Below are 23,666 nucleotides of genomic sequence, written 5' to 3'. Positions count from 1 at the left end.
TGGGTGCTGAATTGGCTTGGATCTGAATTAGATTTGTACCTCGATTCCTACAGGGCTTGACTTTACCCTAAAGTCATCTTGTCAACTTCTTCAACTTCAACTTGCTAAGCAGAAGCATGACTTTCCATTTCCATTTGCCCAGGGTGTGGAGAAGGTAGAATGTAAGTGCATGCATAACAAACCCATTCTTCCTATTTATTTTTATCTTCTTATCTTGATCTTGGACATGGATGCAGCAGTCCAACCAGAGCCTCTTCTCGCTAGCCACCTTCTCCATGGTAATACTGTGCCCAGGTGCTCCAAATCCAGGTGAGAGATATAATCTCTCCATTTAATCCTTGGTTAGTGACTCTGTTGGACATCCAAGATACACTTCCTTAAGGAGACAGCAACTATACATTTAGCTTGTCCTGAATGATAATACTATATCTCTAAGGCTGAGCCCAGTAACCCTGAGAAGAAACGTCATTTCTGCCACTTGTGTCATTGACCTCATGCTTCCAGGCATTTACCAGAGCTTGCAGGCATAGATAAGTTTTGTGACCGAGATTAGTAGTAAATTAAAAGCTAAACAAGGCAGGCATGATTTCTGATGCTACACTAATCCATCTGTGAATTGTCTTGATCCACTCTACCCTCGCTCATGAACAAGATTTCAAGATAATGTCTCAATAAGAGGGAGTAAATTTTCTCATTCACAACCCAAAGTGGAGAACTCACCCTATTCTTTCTAGAACCATAGCCTCAGATTATGTCTCTTACCAGAACTGCTTCACAGTTAGCTACAAACTGTCACAGAGTGTCCTGAGGTCACTTCTCAGTGGAGCTAACAGGAAAACATAATCTGCAAAGGTGTGACTCTGGGGTAATTATATAAGACACCCCCTGCCCTATGGTTGTAATTCTGTGAACTGAATTAGTGGCAAGTGGCATCCTGTATGGAGTCATACTGTATGGAGACATTGGTCATCCCAGAATAGAGACATTGGTGATGCAAACTAGACTTATAATCTGGTTAGGCAGGGATCTAATGGTCTAAATAATAAGATTTTCACTTTATAACCTTGAAGAAATATACTCCATAGGATCTCACAGGACGTATGCTCCTATGTTCTTTCCAAGTCAAATCCGATCTTTTAAAGGGAAAGAAAAGTGGTACGTGGTTCAATGGTTAGGACAGAATCTCCATTGCTCCTCCTAAACACATGTTATGACTAATGTCCTGACCATCCTTTCCAGTAACTTGGCACAAACCATTTGGGAGGCTGAGAAGTGTGATACCCTAAAGTTTCACAGCCATCCCAGTCTGGCAGTCCAAAGGGACTGTCAACACAATGTCGAAAAGGCATGTCAGCTAGGAGATCCCAACAACATCAAAAGCCTGCAGGAACTCAGCGACAATTTTATCCACCCCAGGAGCCCTGCCACTGAGGAGTTGTTTAACTACTACTTAGAGGTCAACAGTTGTCTATTCCTGCTGTAAGGAGCTTTGGCAAGGCTTTAGTAACTGCCATAGCCACACTTAGCCCTTATGGGTCTGTCCTGCATTTTTCTTGCTATCTGATCCAACTGACCAGATCTGATGACTGATCAGTTCTCCTCTTTTTTTCTTTAAAGTCCCCCAATAGACTTATGAAGTCTTGTTGCAGGGACACCTTCCAACACCCCACTCAAGGGCTACAGTACAAGACCAAATCCTTTGAGCTTTTCTGAAGCAGATGTGATGTCTGTGACCTTTCTGAACAGCTCTGCTTTCATTAACATCATTAGACAGAATTTTTTATTGAAGGCCGAAATAAACCAGAAGCACCAAATTGAAGCTAGGTTAGTTGTTTGTGGTTAGCTACAAGCAATTAACCAACATTTCTATTACCCTTAAGTACAGGTGGGTCATTAAAGTTGTCTCTACCTATGAAGTTTATAACTTTTTTGAAATACATCACTGAATAGATTAAAACTGAGAATGTCACTGCAAATTAACACTCATATCCGCATACACAAAACAAAGTAAGCCATCTGTGGTTATTGTGTCGCTAACATCTAAGTTACTCTATTTTTAGCTCTTATAAACATTCAGGCTATTGGACTGGAGTTTTGAAACACTAAAACGGTTAAAAAATAGAATGTCATCACACATTAAAACTTGTACATCCAGACAAGAATAAAACTCTTTATCTATAAAAATCTTTATTTTGTTTGTGCATCTATGCATATCGGCCTGTATACAGGAAACATTTAGCTACACAGTAATTTGCATCAATTACAACTCATCTGTTGTGTGTGAATGTTAGAGTTATTTATCACGGACAATGTTAATCAATGATAGCAAAAGCTATGACTGATAGAAAGGGATTTTTTTTTAAATGAGAATGTTTTACTCGTCTGACTTTTTAAAAACTGTACCCTAGCCAAAGTTTTCATTAATATGCACATTTTAGCTTTTTTTTGAAAAAGCGTAACTATAGCAGGAATGCAAAACAAAAAAAAACTTAGATATTCTGTGTAATGCTCGCAGTATATACCACTCAAGTACAGCTGAGTTTGCGTTCTCCTTTCTTATAATGATGCCAGTCAAGATACCTACTGCTGTTACGAAACTGGCTTATAAAAGTTTGACAATGATTCTCTGGTACATTCTGACTGTTCTTGAAAATTGTTGGTTACTTAATACTTGCTAAACAAGCAGAAAAATAACTTTAAAACAATGACACTTACAGTGCCAGTATATCTGACAGAACATTTCTACAGCACTATTTAAAAATAGATCCATTTTGTTTTCCTGGCGAATGAGAATAAAAGGAGGCCTATGTGCTTTTTACAGCCAAAATGAACAAAAAGCAGGGAATTTTTCTCAGGTTTTTTTGTTTGTTCACATACACTGGAGATCCATCTCAACACCCAAAAAGGGCTAAAAATGTATTTTGCACAAAAAGTTTCTTGATATAATTAATAATCTTAACTTATATAATATAATCTGTACTTCTTATATAATATTATCTGTACCTATGTCATCTTTCCATATCTACATTATATTATACTTTAAAAACAGGGCTTGGAATATGGTTAAGAATCCTTAAGCAGCTGGATTTGTTAACAAAATCATTCAAGCAAGTTAAACACAATGTATTAATATGATATTACAAAACCAGAGGGCAAGTCTGAACCAATAATTAACAAGCAACCTTCCAAACATATCATGTAATTTGCACTGAAAAACGAGATTGGCAAAACGTCTCAATTATTTATATACTCTACATCTTGAAAGTAACTTGAAGCTTGTGAGCTCGCAGTTAGGTTAATACTCAGACAATGACCTCTATTAGCGAAGTGGTATAAAATAAAAATGCTTGTGAGGGAGCACACCGGCATATGAATAGACGCCACACTGAATTTTACTTTGTCCTACTAAACATTGCAACATTGCAATCAGACCTCCCTACGCGCCATCAGCATTAACGACAATGCATAAGGTTTAGCAGGATGTCTAAATTAACGTAATTTGATTACACATGAAAATTGATTAGTCAAGGCAGGGGGCAGAAAGTCTTACAATTTGAGTGATGTTGTTTTATTGTTTTAGGTAATCGACAGAAGCTCTGACCTTTAAAACTTTTAAAATCAGCCATGGCCCATTGATTTAGCCATGTAATCTTTTTTTTATTCACCTCCCCTGAGGTGATAATGATAAATACAAACAATACACACACACACACACACACACACCTACAGTATGCTGTGTTAGAGATTTAACTTTCGATTGACTGCAAAAATTATATAAAAATCTATCTATCTATCTATCTATCTATCTATCTATCTATCTATCTATCTATCTATCTATCTATCTATCTATCTATCTATCGTAGCATTGCAGTCAGCACCAGCTAAGATAAAAATCTTTCAGAATGCTAAGAAAAACCCACAAGCAACTTGAACAACCCTTTATTCCCATTGGGTTTTGTCTGTTTTATCCTAGGCAAAGGTGAAAAAAGGACAAAAATCCTGTTCTTGAGTAAAAGTAGATATTCCCTAGGACAACAATTACTCAAGTAAAAGTACATGTCCTCCATTTACATGTCTACCTGAGTAAAAGTATAAAGAAATCCTGACCTTCAAATGTATTTAAAGTATTAAAGTATCTGCATTCGATTACAGTTGCCTTTTTCATGGTAAATCTCTCACTGCCTCACTGCTTCCCAATTTTAATTGAACTGTTTTGGACATATTCATCGCTGCTGCGACCAGCCCATTTCTCATTTCAAACACTTGTTGCATTATTAGGCATCTCACAGAAAAGGCAAGTCAGTGTACTTAAATAAAGTTAAGTAGAAGTACAAATATTATCTGTAGGATGTAATGGAGTAAAAGTAAAATGTACCCTCAAAAAACAACTACTCAGGTAAAGTACAGATGCATAAAATATTAATTTACGGTAAGCACAGTTACAAAGTAAATGTGCTTAGTTACAGTACTTTCCACATCTGATCCTAGGGGTCACCACATCAGACCATTTGATCTGGTGAAGATTTTATTAGATGGTCTGTTCTATGGAGGATTTTCTGTTTGCATCAGCAGCTGTTTGTGCCCTTACTGTTGTGCCATTTTTCAAAACATAGTCCAATATGGCATAAAATCTGTTAGGGTGTAGATGTATATGATATCAGGGCATATTGGTACAGGTGATCATAAAAGTTTATTGTTGTATCTAATAAAGTAAACAGCGGGAGAAATCCCACAGTTGTGCAGCTTAATACAGTGTGGACCTTTTAAAATTACCCAATAAAAGTTGATTCACACATTAGAAGATGCTTTAGACTTTAACCATACTCAGTAAAAGGTCCAAATAAGGTGCTTGTCTTATTTTTGTTTTGTGAAATATGTCTGATTGTAGTTTCCTTTTGGGTTTTAAGAAATAATACTGACTTCATTAACAGAATGCGACTAAAGGTGACCATTTATCCTTTTAGACTCTTAACATTACTCAATATGTTTCAGGTAAGTTAGATCTTGGTAGCCTTCTTAAACCCTAACCTATTTTTACAAGAATGAGGATTTTTTTATTTTTTGGAGATGTCATGATAACGATGTCAGAAAAATGTTTAAAATATAACTTTCTCTGATCTTAGTTATTACTTATGACATATTTATGATGATGTATACTTTACTTATGTCACCAACTACATGTATTTTTCCCGGAGTCCTGATAGCATTTGCATAATATTAGCTGACACCTCCTATCTTTGATTTAATGTTAGCCATGTTCTTCCTCATGGTAAAGTGTTTTGACTGAGAGGGTTTGACTTTTCAAGGATTTGACTGAGAGGATTTGTTTTGATGCTATCACACTTTGATCCAGATCATGCTGCTGACAGACCCGGAGGTGGAGAACAGTCTGCTAATCAGCACGGATGAAGGTGCCACATATCAGAAATACCGCCTCGGCTTCTATGTGCTCAGCCTGCTTTTCCATCCCGAGCAGGAGGATTGGATTCTCGCTTACAGCCATGATCAGAAGGTATGCAACCCTTTCTAAGCTGGAATTTGGGTTTTATGATTTGTAACCTTGTAAGTTATCAAAGGACACAAGGCTGTCAACATGCATTGCATCAGTGTTGCATTAGCAGCTAACAGCAGAGATTTTCAAATAGCTAAACAGCTAAATTGGGGTAAAAAATATAATAATCATTGCATAATAAAATATAATAATAATTGCATTAAAAATGTATAGACAGCTCAGGATGGAGATAGTAAAGTTTTACAAGAAAAAAAGTATTTTCACATCCAAAATTTGGTCATTTGACTTTAGAAATTTGAGATTATTTAAGGATGAGAGAGTTTGGATTACTTTTTGGAAGAGAAAATCATAACAGTGCCTGGCATAAGTATTCACCCCATCAAACCAATCCTTATTTTGTTGTGTTCCAACCTGGAATGAAAACTGAATTAATAGTTATATTTAGCATTTTAAGGTAAAAAAGATAGAGCAACCTTTGACAGTTACAGCTGCAAGTCTTCTCAGATACAGTAGGTCTTTATCAGCATAAATCATCTGGCTAATGTTGTCCAATATTTACCCTTTCTTCTTAAAAACAATAATAAAATTTTGTCTTACTGATAGAGACCAATGATGACCAACAATTTTCTTGCTATAGATTTTTATTGGTATTAAAATCTTGGTTTTGACATTTTTCTGTAAGAGACTAAAGTCCTTACGTCTCTTGTAGACTTCCTTTTCTTTTTTTATACACTTGTCTGGTATTTGACTTGATCCAACTTTTCTCTTGTCCCTGTCCATTTTCCCAATACCTGCTGTTGAAAAGCACATGATGCTACAGTAGCACCACTATGGTTTAGAGTGATGTCAAGGCAATGAGTAGTTAACAGTTTCAGACTAAAGTATTGCTTTGTGCCAAAGCTGAAAAGGTTGGTTTAATTCTCATCAGATCAGAAAACCTTTTCCCACACATTTTCCCAGTCCCAAACATGGCTTTTGGCAAAAGACAAATGGTAATTAATATGGCTCACCATTGTTTAATAAAAGCACAGCTTTGTGAAGTGTCTGGGTCTCAGTTGTCCTGTAAACAGTTCCTCACTTCATTAAGATGTGGATTATTCCAGCTTCTTCAAAGTTACCCGTGGCTCCTTGATTGCTTCTCTGACTAATGCCTTCCCTACAAACTATCTAAGTTTTGGTGGATGGCCACCTTTAGGCCTCCTTGAGTTTGTATCTGTTAAAATAAGGACCAGTGTATGTGGACTTCTGACCATGACACCTTTATATGCTTGTTGAGCGTTCTATTTCAAAGGAACATCATTAATATGGAGTTGTTTCCTGTTTAATTCTATAATAGCCTGGTTCTTCTAAGGCTTTCCTATAGATTTGGGAATATGCCTATGGGGATTCGTGCCCACAAAAGAATTGGTGAGACTAGGAAGTTGTGGTGGTGTAATAATTCATCCAAATGGTGTTCGCTAGGTCTAAGATATTAGATTTGTTCAGGGTTTTTCTACTTTTACTTAGCAAACCATGATTTTTCATGGACCTTTGTGTGTGCATAGGGGCATTTTCTTTTAGGAAAACATTTGGTTGAAGTGAAATTATCACGATATAGCATACAAAGACAATCTAGACATTATGTGCCCCTAACTTGCTGGCAAGTTTTACTTTTGGCCATATAGCATATTTAATTATAGCCAGCTTGGCTGTTTCTCTTGACTTTGTGTATTGTTATGTGGAGGCAAGCTGTGCAGCTGCATTGATGTACAGAACATCACTTCCAGTGATCAAAAGTACACGTTCTTGCCAGAAGCCAATCTAACCATATGTGAAAAGAGCCCTCAGCGACCAGATGGTGCTGGTGGTGGTGCTGTGGACTGTGTGTGGCAAAGACTTGTTTGCATCCCTAATACATTGCATGTTAAGACCTGAGCAGATGCATTGAGCACCACTGCAGCCACAGTGGAGGTTTCACCTTTTGACCTACCTAGTTATTCTATTGTTATCATGTTTGCTGTGCCTCAGCTCCTCAGCGCAGCAAAAAAAAAAAAAAAAAAAAAAAAAAAATATATATATATATATATATATATATATATATATTATTATAACTAGTAGTAGTAGTAGTATTTCTTTCTATTAAAGTGTGAAGTGTTTTCCTTTTCACACTTTTACACAATTGTAACAAAAGAAAAAATATCCAGGACCATAAAAAGCGAGAAATAGATATATACTGAGACATAACAACAAATACAAAGAATTAAAGTAGATGCGAGAAGAACGCAGTCATGCAGACATCATGTAACACCACACGAGAATTTAGTCACAGTCTGTGATCACGGTTTCACTCATTTTAAATTTAACATTGACTTCACCCTTGAGAAGAGACCACCAATACAATTAAGATGAAATAAGCACTAACAAATAGCGTTATCATCCAACTGACGGATAATTGCTGACTGTTTGTGAACCATGCATGGTTGCCCAGGCATAAAAAAGGGAAAACTAGCACAAACAAAAACACTATCACCAAACTAATTAAATTCCCTCTCCAAATCTATCCTGCAAACAAATGAGTAATTTGTTAGTGTTGACATATTATTTTTCACAGATAGCTTTTCTTTTATGGAGTAAATTTTGCAATGCCCATAGTACTTCTGATCTATTGAGAGTTATACTGTAGGTCACAACCCAATTTAAAATATTCACATAATGTTATAGTTTTAGTTACAGCAAGCTCAAAACAACAACTCATATTTGTTTTGCATAACCATTATTGAGTGAGGTTATTCCGAAAATTAATTACTGCTTAATGATCCCATCATGCAAATTTGATTTGGTCCAGGTCATATTGCCTGTGTGTTTATGCTGGAAATAACATTCTGTATCCACAGCTACAGCAGAAATAAAAAATCTGCACCTAAAGACACAAAAAACCTTCTACGCACATCATCGTGTCTTATCCAAAAGAGCAGTCTCGTTATGACTTAGCCTATATCCCTTAAAACAAATCTGAACAAAATAAAGTAAATCGAAGATTGAACAAGTATGGTGTGGCCACTTTAAGCCAATTCACCCTAAAAGCGTTCAAGCAATATATCTTAGTTAAGAACAATGAACTAAATGGTCAGCTGGGTTAGGCTTTGTAACCCAGCAAGATGGAAAAATTTTTTATGATTAATTACATAAATTGCAGAATTGTAGATAAAGCGTGACAACCCATGATATAAGAGCCAATGTAAGATTGCAAAGGTGGCCTCAGGGATTTAGTGCAGTTAAGCACATTGCTTGTGGGAATTTTAATTACTCAGCAGTGTTGTAAGTGCAGAAAGGAATAAAACTGGTCCATCATGTGTACCAATGGAATTAAACAGTAGGCGGGATTTTGGAAAACACATTGACTTCCAAATAAAATGGTGCTGAACTTATGTACTTATTAGTGATCAGATGTAAATTTTTTTCTTTTGATCAGAAATAAAATAAAATGACCCCCAACACATCTACATACACAAATGTTGGCTATAGTTCCAGTAATGAAAAAATTACAATGCAGCTAAGGGCATATTGTGATAAACAAAATGAGCAGCTCACCTCTCATATCTTCTGGTCCGAATCGTTCGTTCTTTTTTCACGTGACTCTCATAGACGCTATGCAGTGCATTATACAGAAAACAGAATTGAGTGGTTTTTCTTATGAGTCGTTTGCTCTTTTAAATCTATAGACATAAAAGAACAAATGACTCGGACTGGAAGACTCAAAGGTAACTATTCATTTCTGTTTCCTGTACAAAACCTACGGAGACTCCTCGTGACTGAGACTACTCGTTCATCTACTCGAGTCACATTAAATGCTCGTTCTTAAAAGAACTAATCATTCATGAAAGACTCATTACTAGTACTTATTACTTTTAAGCATAGGCCTAACAAACTTTATTTTTAAGAATTTTTAAAATTATATTCTATTATATTTTTTCTAAGTCCTGCCTACTATAATCCTTGTATTTTATGGATGTACTGGGAAGGTTGTAGGCGGCACGGTGGTGTAGTGGTTAGCACTCTTGCCTTGCACCTCCAGGGTCCAGGTTCGATTCCTGGCCAGGCTCGATTTCCGTCTCTGTGTGCATGGAGTTTGCATGATCTCCCCGTGCTTGGTGAGTTTCCCCGGGTACACCGGTTTGCTCCCGCAGTCCAAAGACATTTAGGTTAGTTGGCGTTCCCAAATTGCCCGTAGTGTATATGTGTGTTTGCCCTGTAATGGATTGGCACCCTGTCCAGGGTGTACCCTGCCTCATTCCCTAAGGCCCTAGGCTCTAGGTCCCTGTGACCCTGAATACAGGATTAAGCGGTATAGATGATGAGTGAGTGAGTGGGAAGGATGTACATTACAGTATCATAATGATAATGCCAGCTTGTGATTTAGGTCCGTTAACTATCTTGGTAAAATCTGGAAGTAAAACAAATTGCATTAAACCATACACAGGATTAACCAAGGGAATGTCTTTAGGTCCCACAACCATTTATTTCCAGCGGGAAGTAACAAAACAACAGACTAAGAATTTATGGGTAGTAGTGACAACATCAATCATGTTGAGGCAAGAAAGGTTGAACTGTTTTATTGAAAGTGCACATGGTACAGTAGCTGCATAGCGGTGACCAATTAGGCAAAAGACATCTTTTTCAATTAAACAGTAGACACTTAGTTCTGTGTAGATGACATGGATGAAAAATTAGTAGTTGCAGTGTTTAGTTTCACTAATGAATACAAATTAAAAAATGATGAGTGGGTCCCTAATATTGCCAGAGTTCCTAGTGAGTTAAAAACTAGCACTGAAATTTGTTTTTTTTTCTTTTTCTTTTTTTTAATCCACATAGGACAACATTAAATAAGGAATAATTAAAATGTACAAGTTTATTATTTAACATATAATGCCTTCATTGAACTAAGTTTAGAAAAGTAGCTTAGTGAATAAGAAGATAAATCTGCAATGTTGTGACTGTCCAGTTCATTCACGCTGTCCATTCCCTTCCTTTTTTCGTCAAAACTAACTCTGATATTTACTAATAAATTTAGTTGAAACAATGGATCTAATTTATAAATTATACGCTACTGCTCAAATGTTTATGATCACTTATACATTTTATTTACACATGAACTTAGTCTGAATAGAAAATATAGCAAAAGAACAAGACAAGGTGATATTGTGTAAGTTAGAAATAATTATTTTAATGGAAATTATGAATGTGTTTTTCGATTTTTTCGATCAAAAATCACCTATTGCGACCTCTGAGTGGCACAGTGGTAAAGCGCTCGCCCTATCATCCGGAGATCGCTGGTTCGAACCCCGGGTGATGCTGTTTTCCTTTCACAGCCGGAGGCACAGAGAAAGCTGATTGGCCTCTCAGGGGAGAGGGATGAGAGGTACCTGCGCTCCTACATTAATCACGGCTGTACAGCCAATCAGGGGCGTCTGTGAGCTCGCGCACGCGGAAGGAGCGGCTATCGCTTTCCTCCGAGTGTGTTACTCCGCCCCTAACGGAGTGTGACAAAGCAGTTCGAAAAGATGCGGTCGGCTGAGGTCACGCGGTTCGGAGGAAACATGGGATAGTCTTCGCCCTCCCGACTGAGTGGTAGTAGTAGCCTTAATGTGGGAGCCCCCTAGTGACGGGGAGGAATTGGCTACGACTAATATTGGGGAGAAAATTGGAAAAACCCAAAAAATTATATAAAAAAAAAATAATAATCACCTATTGCAGCAATAACAACCTTGCAGATCATAGACAATCTAGCTGTCAATTTTTCAAGATAATCTGATGAGATTTCAACGCATGCATTCTGGAGCATCTCCCTTTCATAAAATAGATTGGCATAATGGAGTCTTCCTCCGTACCATACAGTCAAGTTGCTCCCACAATAGCTCAATAGGGTTCAGATCTGGAGACTGTGCTGGCCGCTCCATTACAGTCAGAATTCTGGCAGAGTGCTTATTCTTCAAATATTGCTAACAAAAGCAGGTGAGTTTTGGGTCATTATCCTGGCCCTAACCTAAGTGCTGTCTAAAGGGTCTGACCTGGTGTTGCAAAATCTTGTGAACTCAAGGTCCATCCACTCAAATCTTCTATTTTACCACGTCCAAAGCACCCCCCCCCCCTCCAGACCATCACCCTGCCTCCATCATGTTTGACTGAAGGTATTAAAGCGCTGCTCTGGCATGTTTTCATTTGTTCTGCGTCTCACAAAATGTTCTTCTGTTTGATTCGAAGACTTCAAACTTGAACTCACCTTTCCACAACATCTTCCACCCTTCCAGTGTCTAATGTCTGTGCTCCTTTGTCCATCTCAGTCTTCTGTTATTATTGGCCAGACTGAGATATGACTTCTTTTTTTTTTGCCAATTCTGCCATGAAGTCCCGCAACCTCTTCACTGTTGATGCTGACACCGGTGTTTGATGGGTACTATTTAGTGCAGCTGCCTGTTGAGGACCTGTGAAGCATCTTTATCTTAAACTACACACCCTCAGATATTTGTCTTTTTGTGCAGGCCTCCCACTCGTTTTCCTTTCCTCGTTAGAGTAGTTAACAGCATGATAAGTTTTCTTACAATTTCTTGCTTTAAGTAGCCTTCCTTTCTAAGAACAATATACTGACAAGTCTCTAATGAAAGTTCTTTCTTTCTCGCCATTTTAACCTGTAAACAAACAAACAAACAAACAAACAACTGCTGATGTGCAGATGCTAAACTAACCTAATGAATCCCAGCTCCCTTGTTTGCTCCATTAGTACAACGGTTTCTCATAATCAATTAGCCGTATAAAATGATTAGCCTTATTAGCAGCCAGACCAGGATATTGATGCAGAGAACTGACAATGGCTAATAAAAGGCCTCTATTTAAAAATCATCTGACTAATTGTTTGCGAATTGCATGAAAATGTGTTTTTCTTTGCAAAGTAGTTGCTTTAACAAGTGTGATCCTGACCAGTCACCTGACTGCGGAATTTCTTCCAACTGCATCTGAAACCCGAGCCAGGCCTTCTCGTCCAACATCACTGATCTTATAAATGCTCTACAGAATGAATGGGCAATTTCCACCAAAACACTCCAAAATCTTGTGGACAGCCTTCCAAGAAGAGTGGAAGCTGTTATACAGTAGCTGCAAAAGGGGGACCAACTCCAAATTGAAGTATACTGTATATATATGGATAAAATGTCATTGCAGTTTTGGCGAAATACTTCTGTCCATATAGTATATATTTAAATTTTTAAACCTGAGACAATGATACCAAAATAAAAATTTTGATATGCTAATCTAAACATATGCAAAATTTTAATACCAGGATCGGGACCCTTGATACACTCATGAATCACATCATCAAGGAATTAACCATTGCGACCCACTGTACAGAATTAGGGTGGCACGGTGGCTGAGTGGTTAGCACTGTCACCTTGCACCTCCAGGGTCCAGGTTTGATTCCCGTCTTTGTGTTCATGGAGTTTGCATATTCTCCCCATGCTTAGTGGGTTTCCTCTGGGTACTCCGGTTTCCTTCCAAAGTCAAAGATCTGCAGATTAGGCTAATTAATGTTCCCAAAATTGCCCGTAGTGTGTAAATGGGTAAATGTGTGTGTGCCCTGCAAAGGATTGGCACTTTGTCCAATCCCAGCCTAATCCCTAAGCCTCCTGGGATAGTCTCCAGGCCCCCCGCGACACAGAATAGAGGATAAAGCAGCATAGACGATGAGTGAGGGAATGTACAGAATTAAAAAATGTAGCATGTTCAGTAGGCAGGCAACAAATGTCTACCCTAGAAGACTCTTTTTATCCTGGGAGCTTTGTATATGACATCTTGTCCACATCCACATGAAACTGGAAAGCAAATTTTTGTTCTGCCCCACCTCAAGGCACAGTCAACTCAATTTCCTTACACTCATCTTGTCTGTCTATGATTTTTATTTCAAAACCCGGGCACTCACAGGTGGTATCTGCAGTAGATGTGTAAGCTAGTGAAATTGTGAGATTTTAGCACCCTAGCGAGGTGCAGGCTTGCACAAACCTCCTATTGCTTTAGATCTGCCTCACTACACCTGGAGAGACCACCCTCTCATGTTACAAAGCAGTTCAGAAGAGAGAGAGAGAGATAGAAAAAAAAGTTCTTTTCAAGACCCATTTAGACTGGATTTTTTTTTCCCTTCACACTGAAAGCCTGCTGGGAAGACATAAACACAGCTGTTGTCTTGTTTGTAGATGGATAAAGTGATGTTTGAATTCAGAAGTGAGTTAGAACACCATGGGTGCTGCCAACATTCAATTTAAATTTGCTTCCATTAAGATGGTTTGCAGGATCCTTGAATAATCATATACAATTTGAGCTAGTGTTTCTTTTTTTAAACGATGATAATGGTTGGATCAAACGTTCGAGATTTATTTTGCATGCATCATATATTCACACAAGGTCTCTCAACATTTGCCTTCCATTCAAGCTAACGAATTGATCTTGCTTTTCATTCTATCTACAGCTTTACAGCTCAGTCGAGTTTGGACGACGGTGGCAGCTGGTTCATGAAAGGGTTGCACCGAATCGATTCTACTGGTAGGTGCTTTCTTTTGAATACCCAGCATTGATTACTTTGAGGCTCTGCATTTTGTAACGCTCCGAAATAAATAGAGGATATGACCATGGATTTCCACTGAGATCTCCTTCCACAGGGGACTGTACTACTATTGTTATTTTCCTAGAAAAACATTTAGTTTATGGAATGAGGGTTTAAAGAGGTTAAGAGTATAAAGATTTTACTGCTACCTAAAAAGTTTGCAATGGAATTCACACTGAATAAGAAAATCTCTGTTATGTGATTCTGTTCATAGTACCTAAAACCATGATCTGTTGTCTAGTCAAAGGCTAGTACTGTTCACGGTAAAAAAAAATTTTTAGCGTGTTAAAATGAATGAGGCCACAAAATCTTGTGATAGCTTTCCTTTTCTAAGGTTCTTTCCACTCTGTAAAAAAAATAAATAAATAAATTAGGCTACGCTTCAAGTCACGAATGCACCACTATCTTCACTTCTTCATCAGAAGTGAATCGTCGTCCTCGTAGGGCTGCTTTCAGGGGACCAAACAGATGAAAGTCAGATGGAGCAAAATCAGGACTTTAAGGGGGACGCTTTAACTAAGTTACTCGAAACTAAGTTTTTGCAGAGTGTCGACAGTGTTGGCAGTAGTGTGCGGACGCACATTGTCATGCAAGATCACAACGCCCTTGGATAGCAGTCCTTTGCATTTAATCTAAAGTTTAGGCTTCAGCTGTTTAATACTGTAAGCATCTTACTGTAACGAGTACTGTTAATGGTTAAACTGCCTTCCTTATAATCTTCCATCTTACATTTTGGTTCCAGATATCCATACACTTCTGTTTATGCTCTTTCATAAGTTGTTTCGGCACCAGGTACACCACCAGACCACAAAAAAACTAATCATTGCGTGCTCCAGTTCTTTTGTGCAAATCACAAGTCGGGCATCCATTTTTACTCGCAAAACTGACGTAACACATTCACACCTGACTTGGGAGACAGTAGCCACTTTGAATGGTAAGCGCTGAAAAGACTGGGGTGCAGATAATTCTCTCATTTGCCAATTGACTCATATGCCAATAAATCCTAAGACAAATGAGACCAGACTGGAATCCTACAACCTTAACAAAACCTCCAAGTGTTAATCGAAAGAAATCGCACACACACACACACACACACACACACACTAGGAGTCTAGGAGTTCAAATGCCAGTGTCATAACACAGTATCTACTTGGGAATACGCTCACTGGTGCTACAGGGTCAGGCCAAACTGACCAGCCAGCTGGGTCTAAAGTATCCTTAAGGCCTTCTCTGCCTCCTACAGGATGTATCTCGTAGCTTTTCTCCTCTACCTCTCATTTACCCCTAGGAGATTTAGCTTTCTGGTCAGTGATTGGGCTTCAAAGCCTTGACACTCAACCTCCACTGGCTTACATTATGTGCTTCAGCCCTTGCTCCTGCACTGTGTGACCAACTCAGTGTATTCGGCCCTTATTCGCCAATTGGCTTCTTCAGTCTAATCTTACAAGGGAGTCAACTTCAGCAGGATCACTCTGACATTAAAACAATGTCTGGTCTGTGCTGCCTTCCTAGATCCACCTGAAGCTGCCAGTCCCATGTGGTGTCAGGAAGCCTTCCTGCACTGCTGGCTTGTGTAGTGCCCTTCCCCTAGCTCTGTGATAAAATGTATGGGCGCATGTTGTCATTTGCTGTTCTAAATTGCTGTGCTGATGGTGTCCATCTGCCATGCCCCAACAGTGCAGGTTACCTGGGCTAGGGAGAACATCATGAAAACTTGTGATTGAGATATTTCCAAAGCCTTCCAAACACCTGTTTTTACTTTGTCATTGTGGAGTATACTGTACAGTATAGTCATTTGTAATGGCTCTGTCCCCCTCTTTGAATTGCATGTTTTTACAATTATCTGATACCAATTGTCCTGGTATTACAACCTCGAAGCAATCTCTTAGATACAATACAACCTTAGATGAACAGCAACATAACCTTTTTTCCCCTGCTTTTTATCTTTTTCACTAAAGAACATTGCTCTCAAAAATCCTTTCCAGACTGATGCTCCTCTAAGGCCATTGCTTATGTCTTTTCCTCTTGGCATTGTTTAAACACATACCTGGATGCTCCAGACCAGCAAACTACCAAAACCTTTGCTTAAATACAGTATGGGTCTGAACACCTGTTCAACGGTTGATGATTAGCAGCACCTGGCAGCAGCTTCTTAAATCCTGTGGAAGTAGTAAGGGGATACTTAGGCCATGTCCACACGTAGCTGGGCATTTTTAAAAACTGAGATTTTTCTTATTTGTTTTTAAAAAATAATTTTGCCTACACAAACTATGTTTTAAAATTATCTTTGTCCACATGAAAACGCAACATGCCCTGTTAAGTGCTGTTAGGAAAAAAAATCTTTACTTTGGAAGGAGTTTTCCAAAAGCCCCGTATTGCGTTCGTATATGGATGAAAGGCCAAAACGCTGAAAAAATTTTCCAGCTACGTGTGACATGGCCTTAGTGTTGCCAGCATTTTTTTTTTACTTTTTGGTAAAAAAAAGTTATATGTTTTTGATTATCTAAAGTTATATTTTAAGCAATTTCCCTCTGGGATTAATAAAGTTCTTTGAATCTGGAAATTCTTTGAAACTTAAATCTTGAATTTCCTTAATACTAAGATCCACTACGATTATTATATTTTTTTACACAAATAAAAATGGACTTAAAAGAGGGGACACTAACGTTTACCAATGACTGTATACAGTATATAAAAATATACTTTTCTGCTTTCTCTGCTAAAGCAAGAGTCAGACCAAACACAAATAAAATTCTCCTGGTGGAAAAGTCAATTCTCTGAAGAATAAAGCATGCAGGACTCGAGACACTTATTTACACCTGGTAGCTGCACTTTTCTTTCATATAAACTTTATCTAGGTTAAATTTATGTGATTTCCAAAGGCTTCTTTCTCTGGTCTCGTTATTTGGCAACATAAATAAAATGTCAGCTTGTTTTCTTGCTATATGCACTATATATATATATATATATATATATATATATATATATATATATATATATATATATATATATGTATATATATATATATATGATAACTGTTGATAACTTGAATGTGCAAGTCTGGAGATGAGCTTTCTGCAGGAATCTAAAATAGTTGTCTTTTTTTTACCACATTGAAAGTATAAATAAATAATGAATGAATAAATAAATAAATAAAAAATACATGTATAATTCATGGACATGGCAGGGCAGAAAATAGTGAAAACTAAATAAGTTCTAGACAAATGACAGCTACTTGTAGAATGTTCAATAACTCTTACTATTTACTGTATAAAACTCTTTTGTCCAGTGAAAAACATTTGTTTCTCTTCCTGGTTAAGGTTTTATTAGCAAAGTTATTAATTCTGAAATCCCCACTCTTGCATGATTCTTTACAATTTTAGGATTTTACAATAGTTACCTGCATAATTAATTGTTTCTTTAAAAGGTTTTACAGTACTCCACAACACGCTTAAAAAGAAATGCTCTATTTAGAATTTTTCATAACATTAAGGGCTGCCTTATGGGGAACTATAGACTTAAACCAGATTTAGGTTTCAAATAAAAAGAAATCCATGTTGGTTCTTTAAATAATTCCATCTGATATAGAAGGTCTTGTGGGATTTTACATACAGTAGAATCATTAAATGCCTGACCTCAGTTAGCTCTACTGTATGTATACACCTACCTATAAACAGCTACAAGAGTAAATCCATTAACATTAAAACCACCTAAGCTTTGGATTCCCCTGAATTATGGCTTCATAGGGCCTTTGGGGGGAACTTTAGGGGAAGTTGAAAATGGATCTTTTGGTTGCTGTGGGTGGTGGGGTGGGGCCAGTTGATTGCACTTATTTGTTTAGCACATCCCAAGGGTGCTTAATCAGATTGGGTTCAGAGTTTGGAGGTTGGGTCGGTGACCTTAGGCCCATTGACTGCCTGGCCCCGTGGTGAACTGGGTGTTCCGGTGCCTTTAAATATTTTTTTAGTGATTTGCGCTGCATTCCCTTCTCTATGGGATCGGACCATACAGGCTACATGTAGTGTGTTATAGCAGGAAGGTGTAAATACTGTAGCTTGATTATGTTTAGACATGTTTAAAGTGTGTGGTTAAAACAAATAGATTACACCTACAGTATAGTAAAGTATGATAGAAAAAGCATGTTTACTTGTAAAATTTACACATTTACTGTAAGAATATCTGAATATCCATCCTTCTGAATAAAGAAACATTTCTGACGATACGCATTTAAATAAAATCATCAACAAACTCAGCTCAGGTGTTGGTAGCACCTTTATTTGGCGTCGTAGACATCAAAAGGCGTTTTAGTGCTGTGAAACTGGGGAAACAATGGGCATCAATCCTCAGTCTTTAATGAAACTGCAAATGTTATTTTTTACAGTAGATTAAACCATATTAAGTCTTTCATCCAGAAAAGGAATTGTCTCTATACTTCTTGTACATTAATACATTATGTTTTAAATTCCAATCATTTACTCATATATTTATTCAAATCATGATGTAAATTTAGCAATACAGACACAAAACTTATTAAGGGACAAAGACCATTTAGAGCTGAACTGACAATATTGATGATTAAATGTTGAAAAGCGCCTCCTACATGCAGAGTGGGCTAAACTTCCATTAATGCAGCTCAAGTTAAGTCAAGTGGCTTTTATTGTCATTTCAACCATATGCAGTTGGTACACAGCGAAACAAAACAAAGTTCTCCCAGGACGATAATGCTACAGAAAATATTATACCGTAAAACTACATGAAATAACTTACTGCCATAACAAAATTATACTTTAACACAGGACTACATAAAATGCATAAGTGCATGGAAACAGTGCAAGCAAGTACAATTTTACAAAAAAATAAATAAAATAAACAGGCATAATAAAGAACAGTGCAGCTCTGACTAGTACAAAGCTCTAGTGTGAATAAAGTGCAAAATATATTGCAAATATGAGTAAAAACATGATGTTGCATACGGTTCTTTATGGTTTTAAAGGATAGGCCATAAGAGAAAAGAATGGAATGGAATGGAATGGTTTCAGGGATGGTGTGTGTGTGTGTGTGTGTGTGTTCAGTTATTTCAATAGTGAAACGCCTGATGGCTTATTTTTTTGACTGTTACGCAGCCTGATTGCGTGGGCCTAAACGCTTTAGTACCTTTTACCAGATGGCAGAAGAGGAAAGGGTATGTGCGAAGGGTGCATATGATTATCCAGAGTGTTGGTGGCTTTGCAGATACAGGGCGGTGGGAAGTCTATGATGGAGGGCAACGTTCTGTTTGCCGCTGCACCTCCTCTCTGGATGCTGACTCATCTTGCTGGGCCTACCATGGGTGCGTCATTGGCGAACTAAATGATGGGGTTCAAGCTGTGCGTAGCTGTTTAGTGATGAATCAGCATAGCGAGGTGCTGTGCACTGTGCACACAGCCCACAGGGGGCCTCAGGGCTCAGTGTGATCTTGATGAGGATCTTGCTCCCAATCCGGACTGACTGGCTCCCAGTAAGGACGTCTTGGAACCAGTTGCAGATGGAGATGTTCAGGCCCTGCAAATTCAGCTTTCCAATCCGGTGCTGAGAAATTGTTGTGTTGAATTATAACCTGAAGTCTATGAACAGCACAACATATGTGTCCTTATCAGATGCAGTTCATTGGCTAAAGAGTTGTCTGTCGAGTGGCGGGGGTGATGGGGAAAGTGGGTTCAGTAAGGTGGGGCAGCACGGTCTTGATGTTCTAATGATGAACCTGTTGGAGCTCTCAGTAAAAATGAGTGCGAGTGCAAAAGAATTGTAGTTGTGAGAAAACTGTGGTGACTTTTGATATCAAGAAATAATCACAAAGCAAATTTTAGTCATGTAGACACGCCTCAGAAGAAGTGAATGGGTTATTCATGGTAAAGTAATGCGCTCCTGATGACGCATGACCATAATTTTACCTTACCCATGTTCTTAATGTAACAAGGCAAGCGAAATGATTAATTAGATATTGGGTTCTTATAACCATACAGTTCTAAATAATATTCTGATATGTTTTTTTTTTTATATGGTAAGTGTTTCTTTCATCCTTAAATATACAAAATTATTGAGTTTCACAAACTTTTAAGTACGGTATTTTCACAAGCAATTGGAATAAATACATTTATACAGTATAATTGCAGTAACTCAGGACAGTGTGATTTGAATCAGTTGAGATTTGGATCGTAAGGCGGATACAAATGTTTTTCCCAAACTAACTGGATTTTAATGAATACCACATTTTTTTTGTTTGTGAAAATGCTCCTGTGAACACTTTGTGAATAATTTTGTACATAATGCAGTTTGATAAATGAGGTCTATTACTCATTGTTTATACTTAAATATGTTACTTGCCACCTCTTTAGCATTTGGGAATTACATTAGGGTCTCCACACCAACATACTTAATTTAATTCAAACCCAACTCTTATTTCTCAACATTTTGCTGCTCCAAATATGAGTGAAAGGCAGATGGGTCAAAAACTATAGCTCAGCTACAGAGTTCACATCAGTCACCCTCCCTGTACCTAAGGAGAGCGCGAGAGCAGAGAGTGACAGCATGTGGAAGGTACTGGCAAGAACCGTCTCACATGCTTTTTTGATTTGGAAGATGAAGGACAAGCTTGGATGTAGTATCTGGAACATTGTCAGCACTGTCCTATAAATGCAGACGCAGAAGATGCCTTTTCAGCATACCTTTCTGGGGCATATCCCTCTGATTCTACCAGCTCTTTAATGAATATTTCATTTTATGATGTATATATATATATATATTTTTTTTTTTTTTTGCCACAATGAAGTCAAAGACAGGAAAGAAGTGAGACAATGGTATGTGATGCCGGTAGGAAGAAATGAAATGAGAACAGTTTCAGGTTTAACGATGATGTGTCTACAACCTCTGTCAAAAATAATGGTTAAGGGTCTTGAAAGGTGCAGGGCTGTCTAAGATAGCTTTCTTCATTTAAAATCCTGTCTTGAAAAGGATGGCACACATGCTTGTCGTTATCTATCAAACAATGGGCAAATTTTCAAAAAGTCTGTGAATTTTGGATTTGACATTGTTAAAAGACTGTTTTATACGGAATAGTTCAATATTATAACAGCACTTGTTACTTGGTAATATACACTTTACCACGGCAGCATACTGTATGTGTACCAGAAAAATGTGCTGGAAGCATTAATATAAATATTTAATATTGATTGTGTTTATATGGGTTCATTTAATACGGCACAGTTATATAGCAGTTAATTATAATTTGGCCATTTTATTAAAATAGCATTACAATAGTCATGCATCACTTAATTAAACTCTCTCTCTCTCTCTCTCTTTCTATTATGCAAAAACAAACACCAGGTCCAAAATGGGTCTGGATAAGGAACCTGGACTAATTCACCTGGAGACTACCATTTCTGAGACACGTAAGACTATGTTTACTTTTAATTCCACTTCATTGACCTGTCAACTACAGTATCATCATCATCATCATCATCATCACTAAGTAATCTCTGATTCTTTTTTCAAGCTCAAGTACAGCTTAAGGACCACTTAAAACCTTTAATATGAGCATGTCTAATGCATAAAAGCATCGTGAAATGTTCACCACTTGCTGCACATTGAGCAACGTCCAGCAACAAAAATAATGGCACTTTATAGGCCACGGCCATGTGACATTTACTCAGTGACTTTACGCGCGTGAAAGGGAGCTGTGAGGTATTTCCATGCTGCATAATGCTGCTGAATGCTGAGCCACTAGGGACATGATCAGATGGACTATACGTTCAATAATGCCATCATAATGTCATTGCTATTATCGTAGCAGAGTCAAAAAGACAGGGATGTACTTAGTAGACAGGTGTGTGGCTTTTTTTTCCCAGGCTTGCCATCACCATTATCCTTGCACTAACTGTTTATCGACAATTCTAACAGAAGAAATGGGATATAATGACATGCACATTGCAATAAGTAAGGCACAACAATGACAGTGGAACCTGCTATAGAATAAAAGAAATAAAACTCATCTACAAGGGAGAAAACCATCCTATTTGTGAAACATGGAAATGGCAGCATGATGTGGGTGAGTTTGCTAGAAATGTGTCTGTGCAATTATAACATTTTCTGGCAGAGCAGTAGATTAAAAGGCAAGATAAAAGCCGAATAAGAAGACCATAAACTCACCCACTCACTCATCTTCTATACCACTATACTATCCTGTATTCAGGGTTGCGGGGACCTGGACCCTATCCCAGGAGGCTTAGGGCACGAGGCGGGGTACCAATCCATCCCAGGGCACACACATGCAGTATACACACTCACATACTCATTCACACACTACGGGCAATTTTGGGAACGCCAATTAGCCTAACCTGCATATCTTTGGACTGTGGGAGGAAACCGGAGTACCCAGAGGAAACCCACCAAGCCTGGGGAGAACATGCAAACGCCATGCACACAGAGACGGGAATCGAGCCTGGCCGGGAATCGAACCTAGACCCTGGAGGTGCAAGGCGACAGTGCTAACCACTACACCACCGGCTTTGCCTAAGAAGACCATACATTTGATTTAAAAATTCTGAAGGAAATCTGTCTGATAGATCTAATTAGGAAATTTCCCTAATTAGACTTTTACAGTATAAAAATATTTGGTTATAGATGCCATAATTGATTTAACACAGGACATATATGATAATATAAAATTTGTTTTAGTGTCTTCATGCTAGGTCCATTACAATATTTGTCTTCACTGGTAATATAAAACCAGCAAAAATCAAGGATTTCCTACTGACTGACTCATTTACTGTATATAAAGTAAAATAAATGAATGTAATAACTTTTCTTTATTGTTGAGCACTGTTTTACGCTAGAACAAGTCGAGACAAGATCTGTTCTTTTTACACACCAACGAATGCATTTTTTTTGCAGTATGATTATGTATGTGCTGATTAGGCCTGTGGCCAGGCTTTTTACAAATCAGCTGCATAAGTGCAATATCCAATTCACTTCAGACTATATAACTCGGGCATAAAACTGATTGACATTTGTAGAAAACTTTAAGCAAAGTACGGTGATGAGACTTTTATACCACAGTTACTCATTTGAATATAGTGCAAACGTTTTAAAGAAGGCTGTACAGTAAGTCCATGAATGACAATTCTGGTTAAGGTGGCTCGGAGGCCATGACAGTTTTTTTAAAAGAACATTCAGCAAGTGGAACGCCTGATCCTTAAAAATCGATGGATAACTTGTCACCAGATTGTGGAATAAACTGTACACACGATCATTCACAAACACCGCTCGCAGATTACAGGAACTCGTCTGGGAGTTATTGCTGCATCCCCTGTACAGTCCAAGGCCTTTCCATACATTTTCATCATTAAAGGAGTTCCTGGGAGGCCAGCAGTCGATTATGGTTCCGGCACATTTAGAAAACGTTCTACATTGATGGTATCCGAACAATAGTGAAAAGCCTGGTGAAAAGTGTTTTAGCGTAACAGAGGATCATATAGAGGAAGAAGAATCAAA

General features: G+C 37.9%; 1 protein-coding gene across 2 annotated transcripts in view; it reads left to right on the top strand.

The window, feature by feature from the left end:
* The window catches only part of LOC128506861 (VPS10 domain-containing receptor SorCS1), a 254,147-nt gene that overhangs the window by 167,701 nt on the left and 62,780 nt on the right, over positions 1-23,666 (top strand). For both annotated transcript variants that reach the window (XM_053477466.1, XM_053477467.1), the window contains exons 4-6: positions 5,354-5,512; positions 14,004-14,077; positions 21,501-21,565. In XM_053477466.1, coding sequence (XP_053333441.1) covers positions 5,354-5,512; positions 14,004-14,077; positions 21,501-21,565 — 298 coding nt within the window. The remainder of the gene's footprint in view (positions 1-5,353; positions 5,513-14,003; positions 14,078-21,500; positions 21,566-23,666) is intronic.

The sequence above is a fragment of the Clarias gariepinus genome, chromosome 18, assembly GCF_024256425.1.
Source record: "Clarias gariepinus isolate MV-2021 ecotype Netherlands chromosome 18, CGAR_prim_01v2, whole genome shotgun sequence".
Lineage (NCBI taxonomy): Eukaryota > Metazoa > Chordata > Actinopteri > Siluriformes > Clariidae > Clarias > Clarias gariepinus.
Note: the sequence above shows the minus strand (reverse complement) of the source record. Positions and strands in the feature narration are given on the sequence as shown.